We start from the raw sequence: 24,380 nt of genomic DNA on the forward strand, positions 1-24,380 counted from the left end.
ACTAAAAGCTACATGGTGATGTTCTATAGGATCTTTAATACAAGTTCAACTTACAAGATATGTGTCTAACTTACAAGATTAGTTTCCTATGTGTATATGGCCAATATGAACAACTTATACCATATTGTGATGAACAATCTAATAGAATGTCACCACATAGCTCTTAGTTAGATGCTATACATAGAAATAAGAATAAGACGTTCCTCATTCTCGTCAATTCCTTTCTTGCTTCTAGTTTAGTTTTAAGGGTCTTAGGTTTCTCATCTTTTGACAATAATAATTTCAATTTCTTTTTAGAATATACATATTTACTTATTTCGTATTTGTCTTTGTTCTTTGAAAAACATCTCACTTATTTATTTGCATTCTAAGAGTTCATGTCTTTGACACATGTACAATACATGGCTAACTTGTTGGCTAAAATTTTAACCTACAAATCACCTACAATTACACAAAAAGTAAAATCAGCATTTACAAAGGTTTGCCACAAGATATTATCAAATATACCTTTACTTACTTCTATGTAAATCCCTTAATTCATATATATATATATATATATATGTCTGTAATAAATAATATGCATATGATATCAACAATTTCCTCTACATAAAATAACTATAAAATATAATTTGCTTGACTATTATGTTTCAAGCAACTTTTTAATATAATTAAATAATTAAAAAAATATACATTTTAAAATATTTTTTAATTACATTGTAATAAAAAAAATAAAAAATAATATAAATTTATAAAATAATATTTAGAATATAATAATAAAATATTTCTTTAAGATATTTCATGATTATAAAATATATTATTAACTTCTGTTGACTTTTTAAAGTTTTTTTTTAACATATTATTATTTATAAAAATTACAAAAGAGCTACAAGATGTTTCTTAAGATAAACAAAAAATAAGTGGACATAATTACATACATACATAATGACATTGTTAAATAAAAAAAAAAAAAATATAGATGTAAGAAAAAAATTTGTACATCTTTTGTTAAAAGTAAGTACATTGCTTAAAATAAATTGATTATATTAAATATTTCAGTTAATTATTGTGTATTTAATATTAAATTAAGTCATCTTTACTATTATATTCTAAATACTGTCACATTTGAAGCATGTTAATGTCCCAAGATATTTTCTAAACCACATTTAGAAGCCATGTTAATTATATTTATAATATCATAGAATTGATGTCTAATATAATCACTAAAATTAGATTTCCATTCACAATGTAAAAAAGTATGTTACCCTTTTATGTATGTTGTCCTTTCAAATATGTTGACCTTTCACATATAATTATATTATTGTATTTAGAAAAATCAGAAAAATATAGCAAAATAAAATTCACTCCTCCTATCCATTTGACAGGTTTTTACCAGTGAGCGAGTGTGTGTGTGTGTGTGTGTGTGTGCATATATATATATATATACATACGTGCATTTTTTTTTTTTTCTATTTTAATTATGTTTTTTTTGTTAGTACATAACATTGCAGCAATTTTCAAAGAAAATGAAACCAGTTCATGCCACACAAAAAATGAAATAAAATAATATAAACTCGAAAATTCACCATCATCATTCAACCAACCATGACTACATGGACATGAGATCAATAGAGATGCAACCAAACGATTCAACCACACACTAAGACCCAAACATCTCACAATCCAAGCTTAACAATCAGGAGACAAAATATTGAAAAACCACTGCCGCAGAGATGGTTCAACGTTGGGTCATATAGAAGCAGCTCAGAGCGATGGTGATTTCATGATCTTATGGTGGCACTACACGCTGCAATTTTGGTTTTCAAGGTTTCTAGCACACTCAGCGTAATGTCGGTGTCCCGAATATGTTACAGAAGAAGGTCTAGCTACTCTCATTGCTCTGATACCCTATTACCGAAAGCATGACGAATCAGACTTCTGCGAGGCTCGAGCAAGATGGTTTCTAGCCACTCAAATGCAGTTCCGTGGTCCACTGGAGCTGAAACTCATCGCCCACAGACAAGCTTAGACCTGAAATGGTTAGAGACGGAACAGACGCATCGAACGTCGATGAAACGGATGACGATACTGGTTCACCGCTGAGTTCGATGCCAGTTGGTGCACTGTTGGCTCCCAAGATGACCACCGTCTTGATGGTCAATCCCTCCTGATTGGCATAACCTCCACTCGTCACCTTCGATGTCAATATGCCTCTCTCCGCTGACTGCTGTGCGATGAACCTCGCAAACGTAGACCTGCCCTTACGTATCACCATGTCGATGTCGTCACCGTTGTCCACAAACAGCTTCCCTATGGCGTACCCAGAGCGATTGGCGGCTGGAAATGCAACCACGAGAGTGAATGGCGTCTTCTTAACTTGGGCGGATGTCGACGCCTCCTCTTGTATTGGCAAAACAGTGCCTTCATGGATGTGGACGTTGATGGTGTCCGAGGGGGCAGCGACGTCAACACGCTCGCCCTTGCTTTCCACTTTGGACTTGTAGTCGAAGAGGCTGTACCATGTACCCTTGGGGAAGTACCCGTTCACCATCGTCACGTCGGGAAGTGTAACGGGGGTTACCATGAGGCCACTTCCAAGCATAAATTGTTTGCTTATAGACAGAGCGTTGGTATCCTCCGGGAAGGAAAAGAACAAGGGTCGGGCGATGGGGGTGCCTCGATTGTGAGCCTCAAACATAAGGCTATAGTAATAGGGAAGTAGCCGGTACCGCATGCCCAGTGCCGACCTCGCTGTTGCGGCAACCTGGGGCCAGACGTAGGGTTCTTGTGGGGTAGCTCCGATGATATTGTGGGATCGAGAGAAGGGGTAAAAAGCACCCAGTTGTATCCATCTGTTGCAAAGCTCTTCGGTAGCGTTGCCGGCGAAGCCACAGATGTCAGCCCCTACCATGGGTATCCCTACAATTCCCGAGTTCAAAATGCTGGTGATTGAATACTCAAGATCCTTGAAAGTTGCAGCATTGTCACCAGTCCAGTGCGCTGTATGTGCTCCCGAGCCCAAGAAGGTTGACCTGGTTGAGGTAGGATAAGCCTTGTGAGCGTCTGCAACAAGTGATTTTGCTGAAGGATTTTGATTCAAACTACGAAATGGACTAAATGAACAGGTAAAGCATATACACGAAAGATTGGTGGGAAAGAAAGTTCAATACCTTGAAAGAACGAAAGGACGTTTCTTTCGAGTGGCTTTGAGTGCTTCATTCGTAGCTATGGCTTCGGACAATCCATACAGGTTGTGGGAGTTATATTCTAGAGTGCCGTTGTAGTGCTTGACGTTCATAGCAATGGTTTTATCACCAATATTATCATACGCCCCCTGGCGAATCATTTTGTAAGGTGGATCGCTCCATTGAGATGTGGGCTTCTCGCACTCCACGTAGCACTCATTGTGGTCAAGATACACCACGCCGTTGAATTTACACCGGGTGCCATTGCAAAAGTTTGAAACCTCGTTCATGTCGATCCAGAGTCCGTCAAAGGGGACTTTTCGGTGGAACTCCGCGATTTCATTGCCCCACCACGCCTTCCCCTTAGGATTCAAAAAGTCTGGGAAATATACAGGCCCAGGCCATACTTGACCCAGGTAGTTCTCATTCTGGTCGTCCTTGAGGAAGATGTCTTCCGCAAGACCACGTTGAAAAGTGCTATAATTATTATAGGCCATGCTGATTCCTGAACCCACAAATTGAAACTACTTTAGAGTCCTGATCGAAACCTCGGGCTCTTTCAGCAAACACAAGAAACAAGCCAAACACAACCACTCAAATGTGCAAGTTGCTATAAAACTGGGATACCTGGATCTAGAATTAACACATAGTGCTGTCCGTTGTCGTGAAGATCCTCAATGAAGTCCTTCAGCTCATCTTCAGGGTAGCGCTCAGAGTCAGTGGTAAAATCTAAGTAATTCTGCATGTAGTCGATGTCATTCCATATGGTATCCAGGGGAATGTGAGCCTTTTTGAAATTCTTCACTACATGTTTCAGCTCCGTGACATTCCTGTAACCCCATTTGCACTGGTGGAAACCTGTCCCCCCAAAGGAAAAGACAGAAAGTAAAGAAAAAAAAGAAGATAAAAACTCATTAACCAGCTTTAAAACTTTGGTAATTTCAAGCGACGAAACGAATTTACTTGCAAAGTGGTGCACTCACCGAACGACCAGTAAGGCATCGGCGCGGGGCGGCCCACGAGCTCGGTGAACTGATCCACGACATTGAGCGGCGTCGGCCCAGCGAAGAAATAGAAGTCAAATGTCCCTCCAATCACGCGCCACGTTAGAAAATCGCCGCCATACTCGACGTCCATGCCGTTGCTGTTGAGCAGCAGTACGCCGTGAGTTAGCCCTCCGTCCCGCACGTCCATGTAGTAAGGGTAAACCCCGTATAAGTCCACGTCCAAGGTCGTAGAGCCGAGATCGGTGGCCCACAGGGAGTAAGTCTTGCCTTTGACGAGTGGCAACCCGTGCGGTTGAGTCCTCTCACCGAGCCCAAACAACGTCGCAGAACTCGGAAGATGAGTCGAAATCTCCAAATACTGATCTTTGAAGACCATGGAGTTGAAGGAATGAGACGCATCATCATTGAGTGAGAACGTGGCGCTTGGTGTGGAGTTGAAGAGGACCTCATCATTGGCGATGCGGACTACTGCGAAGCCAAAAGGATTGGTGGTGTATGTGAGCTTGATGAGCTGCTGTTCAGGTAATTCCAGGTTATGTTTAAGACCCTTCGCGAGTGGCTCGTTGCGTGGGACAAGGAAGACGGGAATCTCCCATCGGGGCTTGCTGCGGTCCAAGATCTGGATGTGAACCCGATACTGGCCTTCAATTCTGCACACGCAACACATGGTCGTGAGAAATTCCACCCACCGCGACACTGCATAGTCCTTCAGGGTCGGCGAACCTAGTTCTATCAACTAAAAGTCGAGCTCTTTCAAATGCAAGTCTTGTTCGTTCTCCATGATCTTGAATCGGAGGCTTTCAAACTAGATTCAATTGAAAATGTTAACGTGATGAAACATCTCTTTTCAGCCCTAATCTAGTTCATTCCTGCATCAGTAGCTCCAGCTTTCTGTTTGTTTATTTTGTTAAAGTTAATTGCGTACTACAGACCTGCATACTGTTTACAGAATGAAGAAACTGGACCTCCCACACGTGTAACCTTCCAGCTCTAATGTAGCGAGCTAGATAATCTCTTCACAAGCCTAGGTCTCATCAGGAGCTGCCGTCAGAAACCGATTGATAATGTCGAAGTGCGTCATTCCAACTGTATTTGTCACGCATTTAATGTTGAGCGAGTCACGTGTTATGTGCCATGTGTCGAACCTAATTATGCGTTGCCTCTATGCCCGACATATGAAAAGAACAACTAGCAATTGGAAAAACCATTCACGAAGGCAACCACTACCTCTAACGATGCGATGTGTCCACCGCAATTCTCAACCATCCAGCCACCAAATGAAATGCAGTGGAAAGCTACTGATGCAGGAATGACACAGGATCGCACTCAAAAAGAAAGGTTTTCTACAAGCAGGCGTGGAACGAATTGGGTACAAGAAGCAGGAGCAGGCCCCAAATAGAGGTCCTCAAAGTAACAAGAAATTATTCGTCGATCTGACTTGGTGGAATATAAAAGGTTTTAAGTTCTAGAAATTCTTTCGCGCACCCGCATTTGTGAAACGAGATTCAGAAGTTGACGTAACACAAACCTGGCAGTTATCCGGAGCTCATTTATGTCGGGGCCGTAGAGAGTGGTCTGCTCAATCACCTCAAGATCTGCAATGAATCCGCGCCCATCAGGCAACTCAGTAACGGACGTCACCCGCTGCCCTTTGCCCAGCGACGAAGCCATGGTCTCCATGCCCATGGTTTGCCAGCTCGTTACCACGCAGAGCATCGCCCAGAATTTCACAACCAGCATCTTCATGATGGGCCTCTATCCCTCTCAACACCACCGCGAGACCCAGAATCAGCACGACGAGAACCAGGTTCCGCACGGAACCATACGTGGTAGGCTCCGCTTCCTGTCTCCACCTCGCCTGCTAATGTTTATGCAACTGCCAGATTCTGCGATCACTACACCCCTACGACATGCCAGACCTTTAATGTGATCTACTGAATCATTGTCATCCTTCCCCCAAAACTGCCATTTCAGCTTCACTGTGGCATGGCTACCACATCAAAACCACGGACTCTCCATGAAATCGCCAACCCATTCCTCACACGCTTCACGCCACGGCCGAAACTATCCCCAGCAAGCTACAACCGAGCAAGCAAGCTATCATTTCCTTTACACCTCACATCGCCCGGATTCCAACACTTCGTAACGCTCTTGACATTTTAAGGAAGAAATTAGTAAACTAGATAGGATTCGGATAGAAGAAAGGGCGGCGGTGTGACTAGTCGGGACAGAATTGGCTAGCACATGAAAGAGTGAGAGCTACGGGATCAAGACGAAGACGCGGTCCAGGACCAGTATTATTAACGTAGGAATTCCTCAAACCGTCAACTTAAGGTTTTTCAGCTATCTTGGGGGGTTTTTTTTTGGAAAAGAATTGTTTTGGGTGGAGAAATAAGGTTCTGATGTGCTGCAGAAGGAAAAAAAATTGCATCACCGCAATGGTTGAATTAATAAAAATTATCAAAGCAGTTTTTGCATTTCACCCCTGAACCAAGTCCGAGACTTGCGCAAAACCGTCCGTGAAAACAGGCTAAACCACCACTCCATCGCACAAAACCAACCTCCTTCGTCGTTATAAAATCTGCCGATCATTGGTGAACTTGGAATCCATTCGGAATCTTTCTACATTCTTCAAAGTGGTTTTAAGTTTGCACAAGCGCAGTTTCTGACAAGGTCTACGAGTTAGTTGAAGGGCCTGACACGGTTTGGTTTAAGGTATTCCTACGTTAAGTCAGATGAATGCAAGCATGCGGCGGATTTCGAGGAGTGGGGTGTGCGATTGCTTCATCACGCACCTTTGAAGTAATATATTATTATGTTCGTGAAGGAGAAGAAGTTATCGTCACCATATCCCTGAGGGAATAAAATTCCTCACAGTCCTTTTTGTCGGGCAGACCAGACCATGCTAATTGTTGAGAATGATTAGAAAGACACAAGAGTAGTAGTAAGACATACACACAAGAGGGTTTCTAAAGAGAGAGAGCTTCACACACAAAAATCTATTGATCTGGTTGTGTCTTGTATACAAGAAGAGAAGAGAAAAAGGGGAGAGGATAAACAATACTTCTCCACTAGACTCTAAATATTGTAGCTATAGTATTTACTGTATTCTATAGTAAATATTGTGGAGAGCGCCGGCTATATTTAATGATCTCAACACTCCTCCTCGCTCATCATAATATCTACATAATATAAAATTTATATAGAATTATGATCTATACTTTTCTGTGATCTTGCAAGATCAATAATTGTTGCTTCATTAAAAGCTTATCTAGAAAAACCTTATTTTATTTAAAGACAAAACCATAGATGAAGGAAAAAGAGTACAACATCATTTTCTTTAATTATTTAAAAAGAAATTAATTTTCTTATTCAAGAAGAGCAAGTCGCCACATACCAATGCCATAAGTAAGTCGATGATGGTTGCTTAATGGGAGAGCTTTGGTGAAGAGATCAGCAAGATTATTTGTAGATTCAATTTTCTTAATTATAAGTGCTTGATCAGTAATCAAGTCATGGGTATAACTAAAATACTTTAGATCAATATGCTTTGTCATGTCACCTTTAATGAAACCAACTTGCATCTGTGTAATACAAGCACTATTATCTTCATGCAAGATAGTTGGAGAATCATAATATAAAAATCCACAGGTTGTTTGAATGAGTTTATCAATTGATCGCAACCAAATACATTCTCGAGATGCTTCATGTAAGGCAATAAGTTCTGCATGGTTGGATGAAGTTGCAATTATTATTTGTTTCACTGATTTCCATAATATTGTAGCTCCATGTCTTAAAAATACATATCTTATTTGAGATTTAGCTGTTGTAATATCAGATTTATATCCTGCATCACAATATCCAATCAATTTTGGATCTATGGATTGTGTGTAATATAATCTCAAGTCTTCAGTACCTTTTGAATAACGTAATAAATGTTTGATATTATTTCAATGTCGTAGTGTTGGACGTGCACTATGTCTTGCAAGAACACTAACTGCAAATGCAATATCTGGTCTTGTAGATGTAACTAAATACAAAAGTGCTCCAGTTGCTGCGAGGTATGGATATTGGTCTCCCAATATTTCTTCTTCCTCCTTGCATGGATGGTATAGATCATGACCATCACAACCACGTCCAACCATTGGTGTGGACAATGGATAAGTATCAATCATATTAAATCTTTGCAAGATTCGTCTAATATATATTAGTTGGTAAAAAAAAATTCTACCATCTATTAGATGCATAATCTGAAGACCAATGCAGAAAGTTATTTTTCCTATTATTTTCATCTCAAATTCACATATAAGTAGGTTTGTAGCTGTAACACATGCTGATGTAGCGCCCACTAGGTTAAAATCATCAATATATATAGCGATGATCACAAAACTAGTTTTATCTCGTTTGATAAATAAACAAGGGATTAGTGGATTACTTATAAAATTATTTGTAATTAAATAATCTTGAAGTCATTGATACCATATGTGCCTGGATTGTTTTAAACCATACAAGGCCTTACATAATTTAATACCACGATATTTTCTTAAAGCGGGTCAATTTGAAGTTCCTATTTCTAAGCCAGGTAGAACTTTCATATAAATATTTGCATCAAGAGAACCATATAAATATGTAGTTACTACATCCATTAGATGCATCTCAAGGGTGGCATGAACTGTCATTCCAATAATATATCGAAATATAATTGAATCCATGACTGGAGAATATGTGGATTCATAATCAATGCCAAATCGTTAAGTAAATCCTTGAACAACAAGACGAGCTTTATAGTGGGTTATTTGGCCTTAAACATCTCGCTTGTATATTAATACCATTTTATATCCCACAGGGCGAGATGTAAGAGTGTCTACAATTGGACCAAAGACTTTCCTCTTATGTAAAGAAGTATACTCCTCCTTAATAGCAGTTTTCTATTTTGACCAATCTGAGCAACGCATTGCCTCTTCGATGGTTATAGGTTCAGGATCGTCTTCCTCACAAAAAAAGGCTTCTATAATCATATATGTAAATGATTCATCTACCATAATAGATGGTCTATCCGAAATATCATCTGTAGCACAATATAAAATAGATAATTCTTTACTCAACTTGTTCTTATTTCTTCCAATTCCAAGATTATTTTTCATAGGAATTGAAGGTACATTATGTATGGATATATCATGGTAGTCCTGCAAAATGTGTGGCAATTTCTTGAAAAATTATACCAAGATTAGTTAATTTTATAACTTTCTTCTTACGTGGTTGCTTATCTAGTCTACAAGTTCTTTTAGTTGTTGTTGTTATAACTTGAGGTATTGTAGTCAATGGCACTGCAATCTGAGCAAGTGCATTCAGAGCCTCATTAATAGGAACTCTTGTGATTCTAAGTATACCATTGAAGCCATGAGGTGTTTCATCTGCGATTCGCTTTAGATGTAAAATCTTAGCAACTTTAGTTTCTATCAAAGATGTCATAGGATCGAGATTTATTGTAAACGTTACTGGTGCTTCAAATATGAGTACTTTATTTCTTTCTTAATTGGATACTCCTCCTTGAAGATATGAGAATACATTTTCTTCAAAACAACAATTTTATAAATGTGCACGTAATAATGTGCCAATTGATGGATCGACAATACGAATAATGCTTGGTAAATCAAAACCAACATATATGCCTTCTTGTCGATGAGCTCCAATGGTACGCCATTGAGGTTTTGGTACTGGAATTCAAGCACGACAACCAAATACTTGTAAGTGAGATACATTTGGAACACGACCCGAAATGAGCTCATGTGGTGAAACATTTTCAAGAGAAGAAGGGCGGAGGCATATTAATGATGTAGCATGTAAAATTGCATGATCCTACATAAATACATGTAGATTTGCGTGAAGGAGGAGTGGCCGGGTAATGAATTGTATAAGCTTTATAAATGACTGTGCAAGTCTATTTTGAGCATGTTCATATGGAACAAAATATGTCAACTCGATTCCTGTTACAGTACAATAGTCTTTAAAAGACTTTGATGCGAATTCTTTTACATTATCCATACGCAATGTTTTTATAGGATAATCAGGGAAATGTGCCTAAAAGCAAATAAGCATAGATATAAGATTAGCAAACACCATATTTTGAGTTGATAATAATAAAATATGTGATTTTTTACCTGATGCATCGATAAGGACCAAAAAATAACAAATGATCTTGATATTGGATTAATAGGACCACAAATATCACTATGCATTCTTTCAAGCATTAGTGGTAATTCTTGTGAAATTTTTCAAATTGAAGGTCGAGTAATCATTTTACCTTGCACGTATGTACAATATAATTCCATAGAGTCTAAATCTGTAGGCTTTAAATTGTGTCCAATTATACATGGAATGATCTTTCTAAATAATGTGGATCCTGGATGTCCCAATCATCCATGCCAAAGAAAAATACGACTCTCTGAGATAGATGATGTAAAATTAAATATAATAGGAGGCCGAATCACAATTCGGTATAAACCATTTTCTGAAGCAAAAGCTTTTTCAACAACTTAATGGTTCTTTGTAAGAACCAAAACCTCTTTTCTATTTAAAGTGGCAGTCGAGAGGTGATAACCATTAATACACACATCTCGGTAGCTGATCAGACTCCAAAGTGCTGAGGGTGCAAACATCGCATATTTACATTTTATGATAGAACCCGGAGGTAATTTTACCATCGTTGTGCCCTCTTAGAAACAAAATGCATTTGCTCCAGCCATGGTCATCATATTTTTAGTTTGCCAAGTTGAAGATTTTTCAATAAAAAATCATCTATCTTGTAAGATAGTATGTGTTGTTGCAAAATCAATGAGCGCATTATTTGATTCATCATTAGAGGTTTTATCATTCATATAAGCCTCTAAGTCATCAATACTAATTGAATCCATAGATGCATCCATAGTATGAACTTCATGAGCCTCAGCTCGTAATTTCTTGGAATATTTTAATAAAATATTTTGAAGTATGGTGCGCATGTGCTAAATGTCCAATCATTCTACACTTATGGCAAGAATGCATCTCTGATTTTTATTTTCTATTATAATTAATAGTAGAACGTTTATTCTTTTTATATGGATAGAAATGGTCTTAACTATGACTACCCTGATATTTATGAGTACGTTTTCCATGTTTATATAATTTCTTCTTAGACTTTGAAATATTAAATGCATGAGATTCTAGAACTATAGTTCTAATAGGACGAGCTTCCGCATTGCGGAAGAGTAGCTCATTTTGCTTCTCCACAAGAAGTAGATAGGACATGAGATCAGAATGACTCTGAAATTTCATATTCATGTATTATTGTGTAAGCATAACAGATACAGGAGGAAATGTTGAGAGAGTTTTCTCAATCATTTCTTCTTCAAAAATGCTTTGTCCACATAATCTTAATTGTGAGATAATACTATACATTTCACTATTGAAAGCATTTAAATTTGAAAAATCCAAGACACATAAATGTATCCAATTATGACGTACATGTGGAAGAAAAATGGTCTTTTGATGATCAATCGTAGATTTAAGATTCTTCCAAAGTTCTGCAGGATCTTTCATTTCCAAATATTGATGTTGTAATGTAGGTATAAGATGATGATGAAGGAAAAGAAGTGCTTTCCAACGAATAGCAGGAGGTATAGAAATATTTATTGTAGGATATTCTTCAAACATAATGGCATTCGAGAGTTGTTCTACAAATAAATTTACTTTTGCCATTTTTACCCATAATAGATAATTATTTCCATCCATGGTCAATGGTGAAAATAAAAGAGCTTAAAAATGTTGAGATGCATTGGTAATAGTTGGAACCATAGTAGAAGCAGTTGAAGATATTGAAGCACTCATTATAAATAAATTTATAAAAAAAATACAAGATCAAGTAAAAAATTTGAGTAAAACATACTATTGTTCTCGTTGTATTCAAGCTTCAATATACCAAAGCAATTTAACTAATAGAGGTGGATTTGAATACGGGCAAAGATTGGTTATATGAATTGAATTTGTTAGTATCACAATTGACTGTACTTTGGCTATCTGAAATCATTTATCAAACTACAAAACACCAAGGCTTAGTGCTTCTGCCTTAATTCAACCCATAATCCATTCTACGACTATCAATTCAATAATACATCCATATTCTTATTTGTTCATCTTCCACTTACTCTCTTTGTAGTTAATATATATTCAAATATTGATCTCCAGCTTACCTATTGTATTTAGTTTTTTAATTCTTCACACAGAATTACGACTCTCATATTCTGGCTCTCAGCTTACGACTTTCACAATCTGGCTCTCGGCTTATGTCTCTCACAGTCTGGCTTCAATCTTTCTTTCTTCAACCTCTTTATCCTATCCCAAAGATAATCCATCGGTTAGCGGATTCCAAAGGTTATGACGCTTTGAATTCTTAACCATTTATTCTACTAACAACCTACTTTTATCAATTAAATTGCATAACCATCAGTCTAATTTTCAAGGTTATCAATAACCAATCAGTAACTTACCACAAAGTTTATTTACCTATTTTACATAGCTCCACTCTTAAACCCTAAATCCTAAACTCCAAATCACCTAAAATTAACACTCATAAAAAGCCTATTTAGACTGCTATCAAACCTTGTTTTCCGATTTCCAAAAGAACCCTGGAGTTGTCGTCGAGATTTTGTTTTGTGCCTCAGGGTTTGATTTCGACCCTGATTCATAATCGGCCCTCTTTGGGTGTCAATATCTAGTTTTTCTAAGTAATTTTTTTTTAGAATTTACTCTCAACTTCTTTCTAAAGATGTCTATATCATTTATTTTTCCAATCTACCTTATTTTACCTTACTTATGGTGCTACAAAGTAAGTAGAAGTTACCTCTCTAAAAGGCAACATTGGTATCTTTTAATTTTTCTACTCCTTTGACTATTAACTATATTTCTAAGATAATTTGTTCTAATACTTTGAACTAAGATCTCTTAAATTACAATAATCTCCACACTCTTTCACCTAAAAGTCATGTTACATCACGACAGCATATTGGTCCGCACTAAATTATTGGCTTCCTTCACTAATGTGGCTAGTTTAGTCTGTAACATCGCAACTTCTACTTGCAGCCGTTCTTGCCGTTCCTTCCAATCGGTCTCCATCCTTGATTTTTCAGACACCATGTTCGCCATCTTCTCCTTAATCACAAAAGAAAACGCGATGCTTGTCAAGAGTCCCCCTCCTACTTCTTACTATGGTCCAATCAATTGGGTGGATTCTTTCTTTTGTAATAAGAGATCCATCTCGGGTTTATGGATAGTAAAATTTAAGCCGATTACCATTGATCCATGTCATAAATTTAGTACTTATAAAATCTTCCAATTGTATTGAACCATTTGAAAATTCATCAATAACTCGATATGGCCCATACCATCAAACTTGAAATTTTTTTGAAAATTCTTTAAATCAACTATCATAAAGAAGTACCAAATTATTTGGCATAAAAGCCTTTGGTCTAAGCTAACTATCATAATAAGTCTTCTTTCATTTTTGTGTCGTTTCCATTATCATAAATGCATTGGCTCTAGTTTCATCCAATTTTTTTAATTCTTCTAAACGGTGCTGTAATGAATCCTAATCTCCCAATCTAGTTTCTATAGCAATTCGTAAACTTTGGACTTCCAATTCAATAGGTAATATTGCTTCCTGGCCATAAACCAATTGGACAAGGGTAGCATTAGTAGTAACTTTATATGCAGTACGGTATGCCCATAAAGTTGCGAACAACTTAGTGTCCCAATTTGTTCCCGCTGTCGTATGACATGATTTGCTATCTAGGAATACACTGGGTATCTAGCTATAGAGAGTGTATGTTAAACCTTTATATGATTCTTTTCTTGGCTTCCAAAACTCCTTTATTTTTGTATAAATCTCCAAATATAACAAAATCCCTTCAAAACATATTTTTCCTGCAAAGGGATTTTCTTGCCCTAAACTTTAGAAAATCATAACTATTGATCTAACTATGCAGTTTGTTTCAAATTTACAAGATAGGTTTAATTTACCCTTAACTTTTATCACAAAAAAAAACCAACTACAAATTCACTTCCAATCTTCTGGCATCTAAGAAAACCTAGTAGATACACCAAACCGTAATTTACAAGCATCCGAAAAACTATTTTCCTTATATCTCAAAAACCCGAACTCCAAATGTCATAAAACTTATAAACAAAGTTTACTAACATGAAATTATACATCTTTTGAAATTTTGAGCCAAAACCTCACAAAATTGCTCAAGATATAGCTCAAGAGACAAACACTAGTAAATCGGTTTACTTACTACCCTTAGATTGCATGTGCTGACTTCAAAATCCAATAACTCCTTCATTCCAACTTAGAATCCAGTAAGCAGTATGCAAAAAGTATAGCCGCAAAAGTGCTCCCTCCAGTCGCGGTCGCCGATCTTCAATTGCCATCCGTACGCGTGCGTTATGTCCAAAAGAGTGACAGTAGGTCCAAAACTAACACCTTAACTTTGAGCGCCTATAACTTCTTCATAAAAACCCCAAATGATACAAAACTTGCACCAAAACCTTAACCAGAATCCTAAACCTTCTGACCCTAGCCTTCAATGTTCGAATGGCTTCGAGAAACTAACCCTAATCCCTAATATGGCCTCGGGCAGCCTCCTCAAAGCCCATTGGTCATGATTTTTGACCAATAGGAATGGAGATTTTTATTTTTCATCTCCATTCATCTATATTGGTGCCCTAATTACTCCCTTTGCTACCAAAATCCTTCTTCAATCCTTTTTCTTATAAGATTTATATAATTTATGCTCTAAATATCAAATAAAAGAACCAAAATAAGTTTTCAAATGTCACCAATGTCTAACAAAGGTGATTCTAAATATTTAGAAGTTACTATCAACCAAAACCAATCTTAAAAGCCACTATCAAAAATGAAATTAAAGTTATACAAATTCTATAGTAATGTTTTTAAACAACCTCTTCTCAAAGTAATAATCAAATTATATTCTACAACCAACTAAAATCTACTAACATGGCTCTCACCATGTTACTTAATAAATTATATATTAAGTACATAATTACATTATTTTCATATAGTAGCCGAACCACAACACGACATCCACCCCTTTTAAACCTGTGCATCCTCCGATATGCACCAAGAAGAATAAAAGTTGTAGTCGGCATCATATTACCTCCTCAGCAATGTCTTCTTCAAAATCCAATTCTTCTTCTTCATAACTAGATAGATCAAATTCTTCTTCAACATCTTCGAGGACTACTTCTTGATTCCGTTGTTTGAAAAGTTTTATACGTTTTCCTGCAATTAGAATTTTGAGTCTTGTTCCATCTAATTCCCTTAATGCATATGTAGCATCATCCAAAACATGTACAACTACATAAGGTCCAAACCAATGCTTAGAGAACTTTTTAAGAGCACTATGTTGATTATCCAAGTTATTGTCATATACTAGAACCCAATCACCTTCTTGAATATCTTTTGGCCTCAACTTGTGTCGCTTATCAAATCTATCTTTATTCTTCAAGTGTAACTCTCTTAACCTTATAATTACTTTTTTCACATCTTCAGGTCTTCTTTCTAGTTGACGAATTCGAAGTACAAGAAGTTCTTTTTTAAATATATTGTCTTGCTAAGGTAAGATACTTCAAGTAGATATTTGCTCTTCAATGGACATAATGGGCTTCTGTCCTTACATTGACTCTGTTGGCATATATCCTGTCACTGAACTGTGAGTAGTACGATCAGCCCAAAGAGCAAGTGGTAATAATCTTGGCCATTTTCTTGCTCTTCCTTTGCAAGCTTTAACAATGGCCTTTACAATAGGAGGATGACCTCTCTCACTCTAAGCATTGCCTTCTGGATTATAAGATGTAGTAAGTACTAGCTTGACTCCACATCTCTCAAAGAATTGTCTAGCCTCATATGCATTCAATTCCCCATGATGAGCAGTAATTTTTCCAATACATTCATATCTACAAATCATGTCTTTCAATAAAAATCTACAAACTCCTTCAGTAGATTTTGTTCGTAGAGCTCTTCCTTCTACTTAGTTAGATAAATCTTCTCGTGCCAAAGCCAAGTATTGCATTTGCCATATCCCCATAGGCATAGAAACTAGGTCCACAACCCATTTATAATGTATTGCAAGTGGATATGTAGGATGCAATCCATCTCTATGTCAAATCTCTAAGTATATCTGACAGGTTTGGCATGATTCTACAAACTTCACCACATCTCTATACATATTACGCCACCAATATTTTTCTTTGAGCTTGTTAAAGGTGGCATAAATACCTCTATATCCAGCCTACAAACTATCATGAAATTCATGGATTAATTATTCTTGTATCTCTTTCTTGCAAACTACTCTTTGTGGCATTCCACTATTCCGTTTGCATCACTTCTATAGGTAACCACCTTGTAAGAGGTAGTTATAAGCCTTCCGTCTAATCTATTTGAAATGAATATCATTCCATGCTGATTGTCTTCATAATGTGCTTAAATAGCGTCCAATATCAATCTATTCTTCTTCATACAATTCTTCTATAAATGGTCTTGGATATTCATCTTCTCCTTGTTGTGCCCTAGAATAAAAGGTAGTACCTATATCTTCAGTATCTTCAATCAAATCTTCCTCTTGTTCATATCTGGCCCGAGATAGCATATCTGCTACAAGATTATCCTTGCTTGCTATATGCCTCAATTCAAGATTTAAAGATTTAATATATGCAATCCATCTTAGCATAGCAATATTAGGGGTGTTACAGTTGGTAATCATTCCCAATAGTGGCAAGCAATCTGTTTCCACTATCATTGGTACTCTAATTAAATAATCTCTTTCACTTTTCATAGCTGTAAGTATTCTCCATAGCTCCCGTTTCACCTGTGGATAGTTTATTTGTTGTTCACTTAATACTTTAGCTCCAAATCTAATAACAAACTTATTCCCTTCTTCATCATTTTGTTCTAAAGCCCAACCAATAGCTATTGAACTAGTATCAACTATAAGTATCACTGATTTGCCATCCTCATAACTTATCCTTCGCAATACAAGTGGAGAAGATAATAATTGCTTTAGCTTTTGAATTGTTCCTGTATGTTTTTTCTCCCATTTAAATCTCTTCCCCTTTCATCACATATTATAAAGAGGATCAATTACATGTGCATAATGAGGAATCCATACACAATAAAATATACAAGCTCCTAAAATCCTCTGTACCTCTGTTTGTGAGCTACAAATATCTTTTATTCGTTGTATGGCATCCACCTTATTAGGATCAGGTTTGCGACCAAACCATCCACATAAATGCCCTACAATAACAACTTCTCGAACTCCAAAGGTAGATTTAGCTCTTGATAGTGTCAAGTGAACCTCCTCAAGTCGAGATAAAATTTTGTCATAGTGTGAAGTATGATTAGATACAAATTTATGGCATCCCTTTTGATCCATTGTTTCATTTTATTTCTTCTTCCACACACCCTTTTATTAGAATATCATCTATGAAAGGCATAGTCTTTTCTAGAATGAAATCACGAAGAACCTTATTCATCCTATGCATCATGTGAGCTACTGAGTTTGTTGCTCCTTACGACAATGTACACATCTTAACCAACCCTAAAGATGTCCTCATAGTAGTAACATCTTTGCTTCCTTCAGCTAGTTGAAATTGATCATATCCAGAATAAAGATCTCCAACAGAGTAAATAGCTCTACCAATAAATTCTCCAACAATTGGTCCAACTCCAGTATTTCTAATAATTACTAGATTCACTAGTTGCATATCTTGAATGAACCGTAGTGTTCTATTTTTCTTTGGTAGTGTAAACCAACGGCTGGAATATGGTACAAATGATGGCTCAAGGATCTTCATTTACATCTTTTCTTTTAAAAGCTCCATAAGTTTAGGTAGATGTGCTTTAAGTATTGAAATTGGTCTTAAATCCCAAGGAACATGCAAAACTGTAAATATAATCATTGGTACCACAACACTTGGATCAATACATCCAATTTCTGAAGGTTCAAAAGCAAAGGCCTTTTCATGCATACTTAACATTTTTCTAAATTCCATTTCTTCAACAGACAATAGAAAATTTGCAGATCCTATTTTCAACTCATTGAGTGTATTCTTAGTAAACTTATGGCCAATTTGTTTAGGATCCCATAAGACCTTCTCCTTCAAAGCTTGTTGAACTTGATGATTGGAATCACTAGGTAATGGTATAACTACAGGTTTTATTTTTCTCTCCACAGTCTTGTACCTAGTTTCAACTTCGACTTCATAATCTTGAAATACTTATATAGTTGAGTAGAGCTCTCTTGAATGTACTTGCATCACTTGATCTTCATTTCCTTGTTCAACTTCTAAAAGTTCTTCCATAAAATTTTCTAAACTAGTCTCCATATATACACCTATTATTTTATCATCTCCATCAAACACACCCACTCTTTTTAGGTCTTTTTCAGATTTTTGTACAACTTTTTTCTCCAACTTTGTTAGATCATTAAGTTGTGTATAGATAGTAAATCCATTCTTAGATAATTTTACAACACTTGTACAAAAGGTACTTTCTTTTTCATACGAGAGTACTTTCTTTGATGTACCACTACATTCCCTCTTTATAGTGGTATCCTACAAAAATCCGTAAACTCTTCACTAACCCTTGGTAATAAATTACTTCGTAAATAATTCCGATTGTGCTCATGGTTTGCAAGTACTCTTAGAAATTACACTGCTATTTTTCCATCTTGACTTCTAATACGTGCACATGTTGATCCATCATCCAAAACTTTGGTCTCCATCTTCACAACTGTAATATATGGTTGACCAAGAATTACTGGGTATGAAGTAGTGTCTTGAACAAAAAAGTTTTGTTCTGTGGTCACATCTCCAACTTTTACCTTCACATTGGGGCAAGCACCATAAAGATCTCCTCGTGTATTATTTCCTGTCCAAATCATCCATCCATGGTTAATATCAATGGGCCACCTTCCACGTTTATAGACTTCTTTTGACATAATATTAATTTCAGATCCATAGTCAATGAGAGCAATTACTGGTTCTACTAAGTCTTCCATTTTTACTAAAGTCTCTGTGGTGGCTCTTGTCCAATGTCCCTTGGTATAGTATCCAGAGCCCTTGCCATCATCCTTGTATTCATCCAAATCAAATTGTCCCTTTTTATCGATACAACATTCTGCCAATTCATGTTCTTCTTTTTCTTCAGTCAAGATTATATTCAAATCATTAGATATAGCAGATTCTCCTGTCAATTACCTCTTTCGCTTAATAGTGTCTATGATGACTTCATGAAACTCTCTCTTTGCAATGTCTAAAATTTCTCATAGAGTAAATTCAATTTTGGCATTCAATACTCTTTCTTCCAAGACTCCTTTCAAATTTGTGGTTGCCTCAATATCAGATTGAAGCTTATAAGTAACATGCTTACTCTTCTCTTTGTCTTTATCAACCTCTATCCTTTCTTCTCATTTTTCTTTTGGCAGTGAAGTATTTTCAGGATGCAATATCGATGGCCCAGCCTTAGATGGTATTTCTTTATTTTGTACTGTTTCTGCATGCCTTTGAGATCTCTTCTTGTTTGTTGGCTCTTCAAGATTTTTTTCTATTTCATTTCTTCCCCTTTTCACCTCCATTAGGGCTTCATGTTGAGACTTTGCCAAATAAGCATGTACAGACAAAGTATCTACAGGGTCATCCCATCTTGTAGCATTTTTAATTATTATGGCTGTATTAAGTAATTCCTGCCTTTTTATTTTTTCTTTATTCATGTTAATAATAACATGATTCCATAGATTTTCTATGTTTATATGCTTATCAGAAACATCCTCCTTCTCCCTTATAGCCTCAATGCCATAAATAATAGCTTCTCTTGATGCCATAGCTTGTTGAGATAAGTACTCTTCCAAAATCTTTTTCATCCCTCCTTTTCAAAAATTGGTTTTAATAAACTCACCTGTATCTTGCAATGCAATTTTTCCATCTTTCCATAAAATTACTCCTTGTCGCAGAATATCAATAAAATCTCCACACTCACTTCGAGGATGCTGTATACTATCGTACCAAATACATCGTTGTATATATCTTGGCTTTTTTCTCAGGTAATCTTTCTTTCTCTTCTAGCTTTGCTAGTTTGATTTATAAGTCTTTCATTCCTTTTATCAACTCATCAATTGCATCTTTTCTGTGGTGCAACTGTAGACATAGGAATTGAAATAGTTCTTACTGATATAGCATGTTGTCGTATTACGTGCTTTCCTGCTCAAGAACATACCGAGTGTCTGGCTATAGAAGGTAGTATGGAGATTCGCTAATATTCAAGCAGTTTATCGATTTTTGACTGTTGGAATATAAACAACTATAAGAATATACCATAAATCTATACGTATGTCCTTCGACTGCTCGTCGAAATCCTTTTTGCCCCAGCTGGTAGGTCTCTAGATGTTACAAAGAACTCCAAACAACCCAAATTGCTAATCTTCGATACCGCTTTATACTCATGATCTTATATCTACTGATTGTCTCGTTAGATTAACCCAATAAATTTCATTCACTTCACATACTCAATCCAATAGACACCCTTTTAATTCTTCATCACAGACGTAACTCGATTTTATAAAATAATCAAGAGTAATCACACCCACTTTATTAAAATCCCGATTCACCAGTACAACACTGACTTCAGTAACGATTGCCTCAGTCTTCCCAAAACCATATGAAGAAATAAAAACCCCAATTCTCTGTCTTTTTTTTCCGCCCCGAAGCATGAAGCTAGCTCTCCGACCCTTCTTCTTAACCTATCCTCCTCTTTAACCCTAATTCTCCCCTCTCTCTCAAACACTAGCCTCTGAATTTCTTCAATCTTCTGTCTTGGATCTGGAATTGGCTCCCACCGTCAGAGCTTTCTCCTCTGTTTTTACCTTTAAGAGATCCTTTTATTGAAAGAACATTCCCCGAACAGCACAAAGGACGGAACAGCCTGAAACGGAATCAGAGCCCCATAATCGGGACCACATTGAGTTGCCCGACCAATTCAGGTCTCATATTGGCTAAGAGGCCCGTAGTAAGACCTAGATGTTCCTGTAATTGGACCGCATTGGGTTGCCCGACCAAGTCAGGTCTCATATTGGGTAAGAGGACCCGGATTGGATGTCTTGAAATTGGATCCAATTGGCTTTTTGAACTAGGCTCACCCGTCGTTGAATTGGTCTTTTCCCTTCCTGCTGACTCCCGTTATTGGAATTGAATGGAGCATTTCAGTATGCCTCGGCTGACTGTAACGGGGTGACTAAACCTAGCCTCTCAGTATTTGCACTGGAATTGGTCATTGCTCCCAATATTCGAGGTAACTGAACATTAATAAAAGTCCTCTTTCTTTATATTTTCACAGTATACTCATGTTACAACACGACAACGTTTTGGCTGTTGCCTATAAGATGTTGTACTTGGTGGAAGTCTAGTCTCTTGCCTTACTACCACCTTATCCCTCCGACACTCTCTTTTAACAAGTATGCCCACAGCTTCAAAGACTTTCTTCTAATTAGTAGTAAGTCCATTGTCCTCTGTATTATCCTCTAATAATAATTCCAACTCTCTTTATAAATCATTGCTAGTTGATTGAAGAAATAACTCCACCTTATCATTTTTAAGTGTAAGCTTTTTTACTCGAGACAATTGAAGAAACTGGCTTTCAAATTCTTGAAATAACTCTGTTGCAACCAACTCATTGTTGGATTTATTGATCCATTCTATAAACGATTTTCTTGTCACCCTTTCTGCATCTTTGAAAGAATACTCTTCTTTTAGCTGAAGGATAAAATCCTCCCATTTCTCTCCATGAGTTTTAATAATCTCCTTTATATGCTCACGAAGCTCTAGTACAATTGCAAGCTCAAATATTAGAATCATATCTTTCTTCGATACTTTATTGAGCTCCATCTCCAGAGAATAATACTTAAGATACTTGGTAATATTTCTTCCATCAAATTGATCTAATAAACCAACAACAAATTGCAAGGCTTTAGTAGCCATTGCCTCCTTGCATTCTACAGCTTGTTGTTGCATAAAAAGTACAAATGCTTGAAATATTTGAGTTGTAGCAGGATCAAGTTGCAATGGAGATTCTCCAATGCAATTCCTACTACCACTTCCTTGCCCCACTTTCATAATAGAAGCCAAAATATTTCTTCAAAATTCTCTACCCCAAAAATTTTCACGTCGGATTCACTAGGTCTTTCATATGGCATGATCTGCTATCTGGGAATACACTGGATATCTAGCTATAGAGAGTGTATGTTAAACCTTTATATGATTCTTTTCTTGGCTTCCAAAACTCCTTTATTTTTGTATAAATCTCCAAATATAACAAAATCCCTTCAAAACATATTTTTCCTGCAAAGGGATTTTCTTGCCCTAAACTTTAGAAAATCATAACTATTGATCTAACTATGCAGTTTGTTTCAAATTTACAAGATAGGTTTAATTTACCCTTAACTTTTATCACAAAAAAAAACCAACTACAAATTCACTTCCAATCTTCTGGCATCTAAGAAAACCTAGTAGATACACCAAACCGTAATTTACAAGCATCCGAAAAACTATTTTCCTTATATCTCAAAAACCCGAACTCCAAATGTCATAAAACTTATAAACAAAGTTTACTAACATGAAATTATACATCTTTTGAAATTTTGAGCCAAAACCTCACAAAATTGCTCAAGATATAGCTCAAGAGACAAACACTAGTAAATCGGTTTACTTACTACCCTTAGATTGCATGTGCTGACTTCAAAATCCAATAACTCCTTCATTCCAACTTAGAATCCAGTAAGCAGTATGCAAAAAGTATAGCCGCAAAAGTGCTCCCTCCAGTCGCGGTTGCCGATCTTCAATTGCCATCCGTACGCGTGCGTTATGTCCAAAAGAGTGACAGTAGGTCTAAAACTAACACCTTAACTTTGAGCGCCTGTAACTTCTTCATAGAAATCCCAAATGACACAAAACTTGCACCAAAACCTTAATCAAAATCCTAAACCTTCTGACCCTAGCCTTCAATGTTCGAATGGCCTCGAGAAACTAACCCTAATCCCTAATATGGCCTCGGGCAGCCTCCTCAAAGCCCATTGGTCATGATTTTTGACCAATAGGAATGGAGATTTTTATTTTTCATCTCCATTCATCTATATTGGTGCCCTAATTACTCCCTTTGCTACCAAAATCCTTCTTCAATCCTTTTTCTTATAAGATTTATATAATTTATGCTCTAAATATCAAATAAAAGAACCAAAATAAGTTTTCAAATGTCACCAATGTCTAACAAAGGTGATTCTAAATATTTAGAAGTTACTATCAACCAAAACCAATCTTAAAAGCCACTATCAAAAATGAAATTAAAGTTATACAAATTCTATTGTAATGTTTTTAAACAACCTCTTCTCAAAGTAATAATCAAATTATATTCTACAACCAACTAAAATCTACTAACATGGCTCTCACCATGTTACTTAATAAATTATATATTAAGTACATAATTACATTATTTTCATATAGTAGCCGAACCACAACCCGACAATGACCCTAGTCATTTCAAGCTTTAACTTGATATAACTACGGTCACCCCAATAAAATTGGGTACGACAATATAGAGCTTCGCAATTGAAAAAAAATATAATCAATTTTGTAGGTAATCCCTGCAATTATTGTATCAATACTTCGTAAAATATCCATAGGTTTAACTCGACTGGAGTCAGCCATTGTCAAAACTACTGTAGTAGGCAATAAGTGATCGAAACCCAAATCCTCCATTGTAGCGACATTCGTAAGATTTATACTAGATCCTCCATCTACTTGCACTCTCGATAATGATACTCCATCAATTGAGACATCAATCGTAGGTGCACTTAGATCGGGATTCAAACTTACTTCTCTGATTTCTTTATTTTGAGATCTACGATAAATTAATAATGAATTCAAGATAGTTTGACACTCAGGTACTACTGCCAATTGTTGCTTCATAGAGATCGTGGGTTGTATGGTGCCCAAATTTTTTAGAATATCATATGGTTCTGTATTAGTGGTAATTTCCAATGTCCGTTTCTTCTATCCAGTCTTAGATACCGATGTAGGTAAATTAGTTTTC

General features: G+C 36.5%; 1 protein-coding gene across 1 annotated transcript; it reads right to left on the reverse strand.

The window, feature by feature from the left end:
- Nucleotides 1-1,708: 1,708 nt before the first annotated feature.
- LOC112284212 (alpha-xylosidase 1) lies at nt 1,709-6,475 on the reverse strand. Its single transcript, XM_024523813.3, has 5 exons — nt 5,718-6,475; nt 4,166-4,839; nt 3,810-4,040; nt 3,168-3,687; nt 1,709-3,029 (listed from the first exon to the last, which is right to left on the reverse strand). The coding sequence occupies exons 1-5, from the start codon at nt 5,933-5,935 to the stop codon at nt 1,961-1,963; spliced, it is 2,712 nt and encodes a 903-aa protein (XP_024379581.1). The 5' UTR covers nt 5,936-6,475; the 3' UTR covers nt 1,709-1,960.
- Between the last annotated feature and the right edge of the window lie 17,905 nt (nt 6,476-24,380).

The sequence above is a fragment of the Physcomitrium patens genome, chromosome 7 (genome assembly GCF_059467195.1).
Source record: "Physcomitrium patens ecotype Gransden chromosome 7, ASM5946719v1, whole genome shotgun sequence".
In the NCBI taxonomy this organism is placed as follows: Eukaryota; Viridiplantae; Streptophyta; class Bryopsida; order Funariales; family Funariaceae; genus Physcomitrium; species Physcomitrium patens.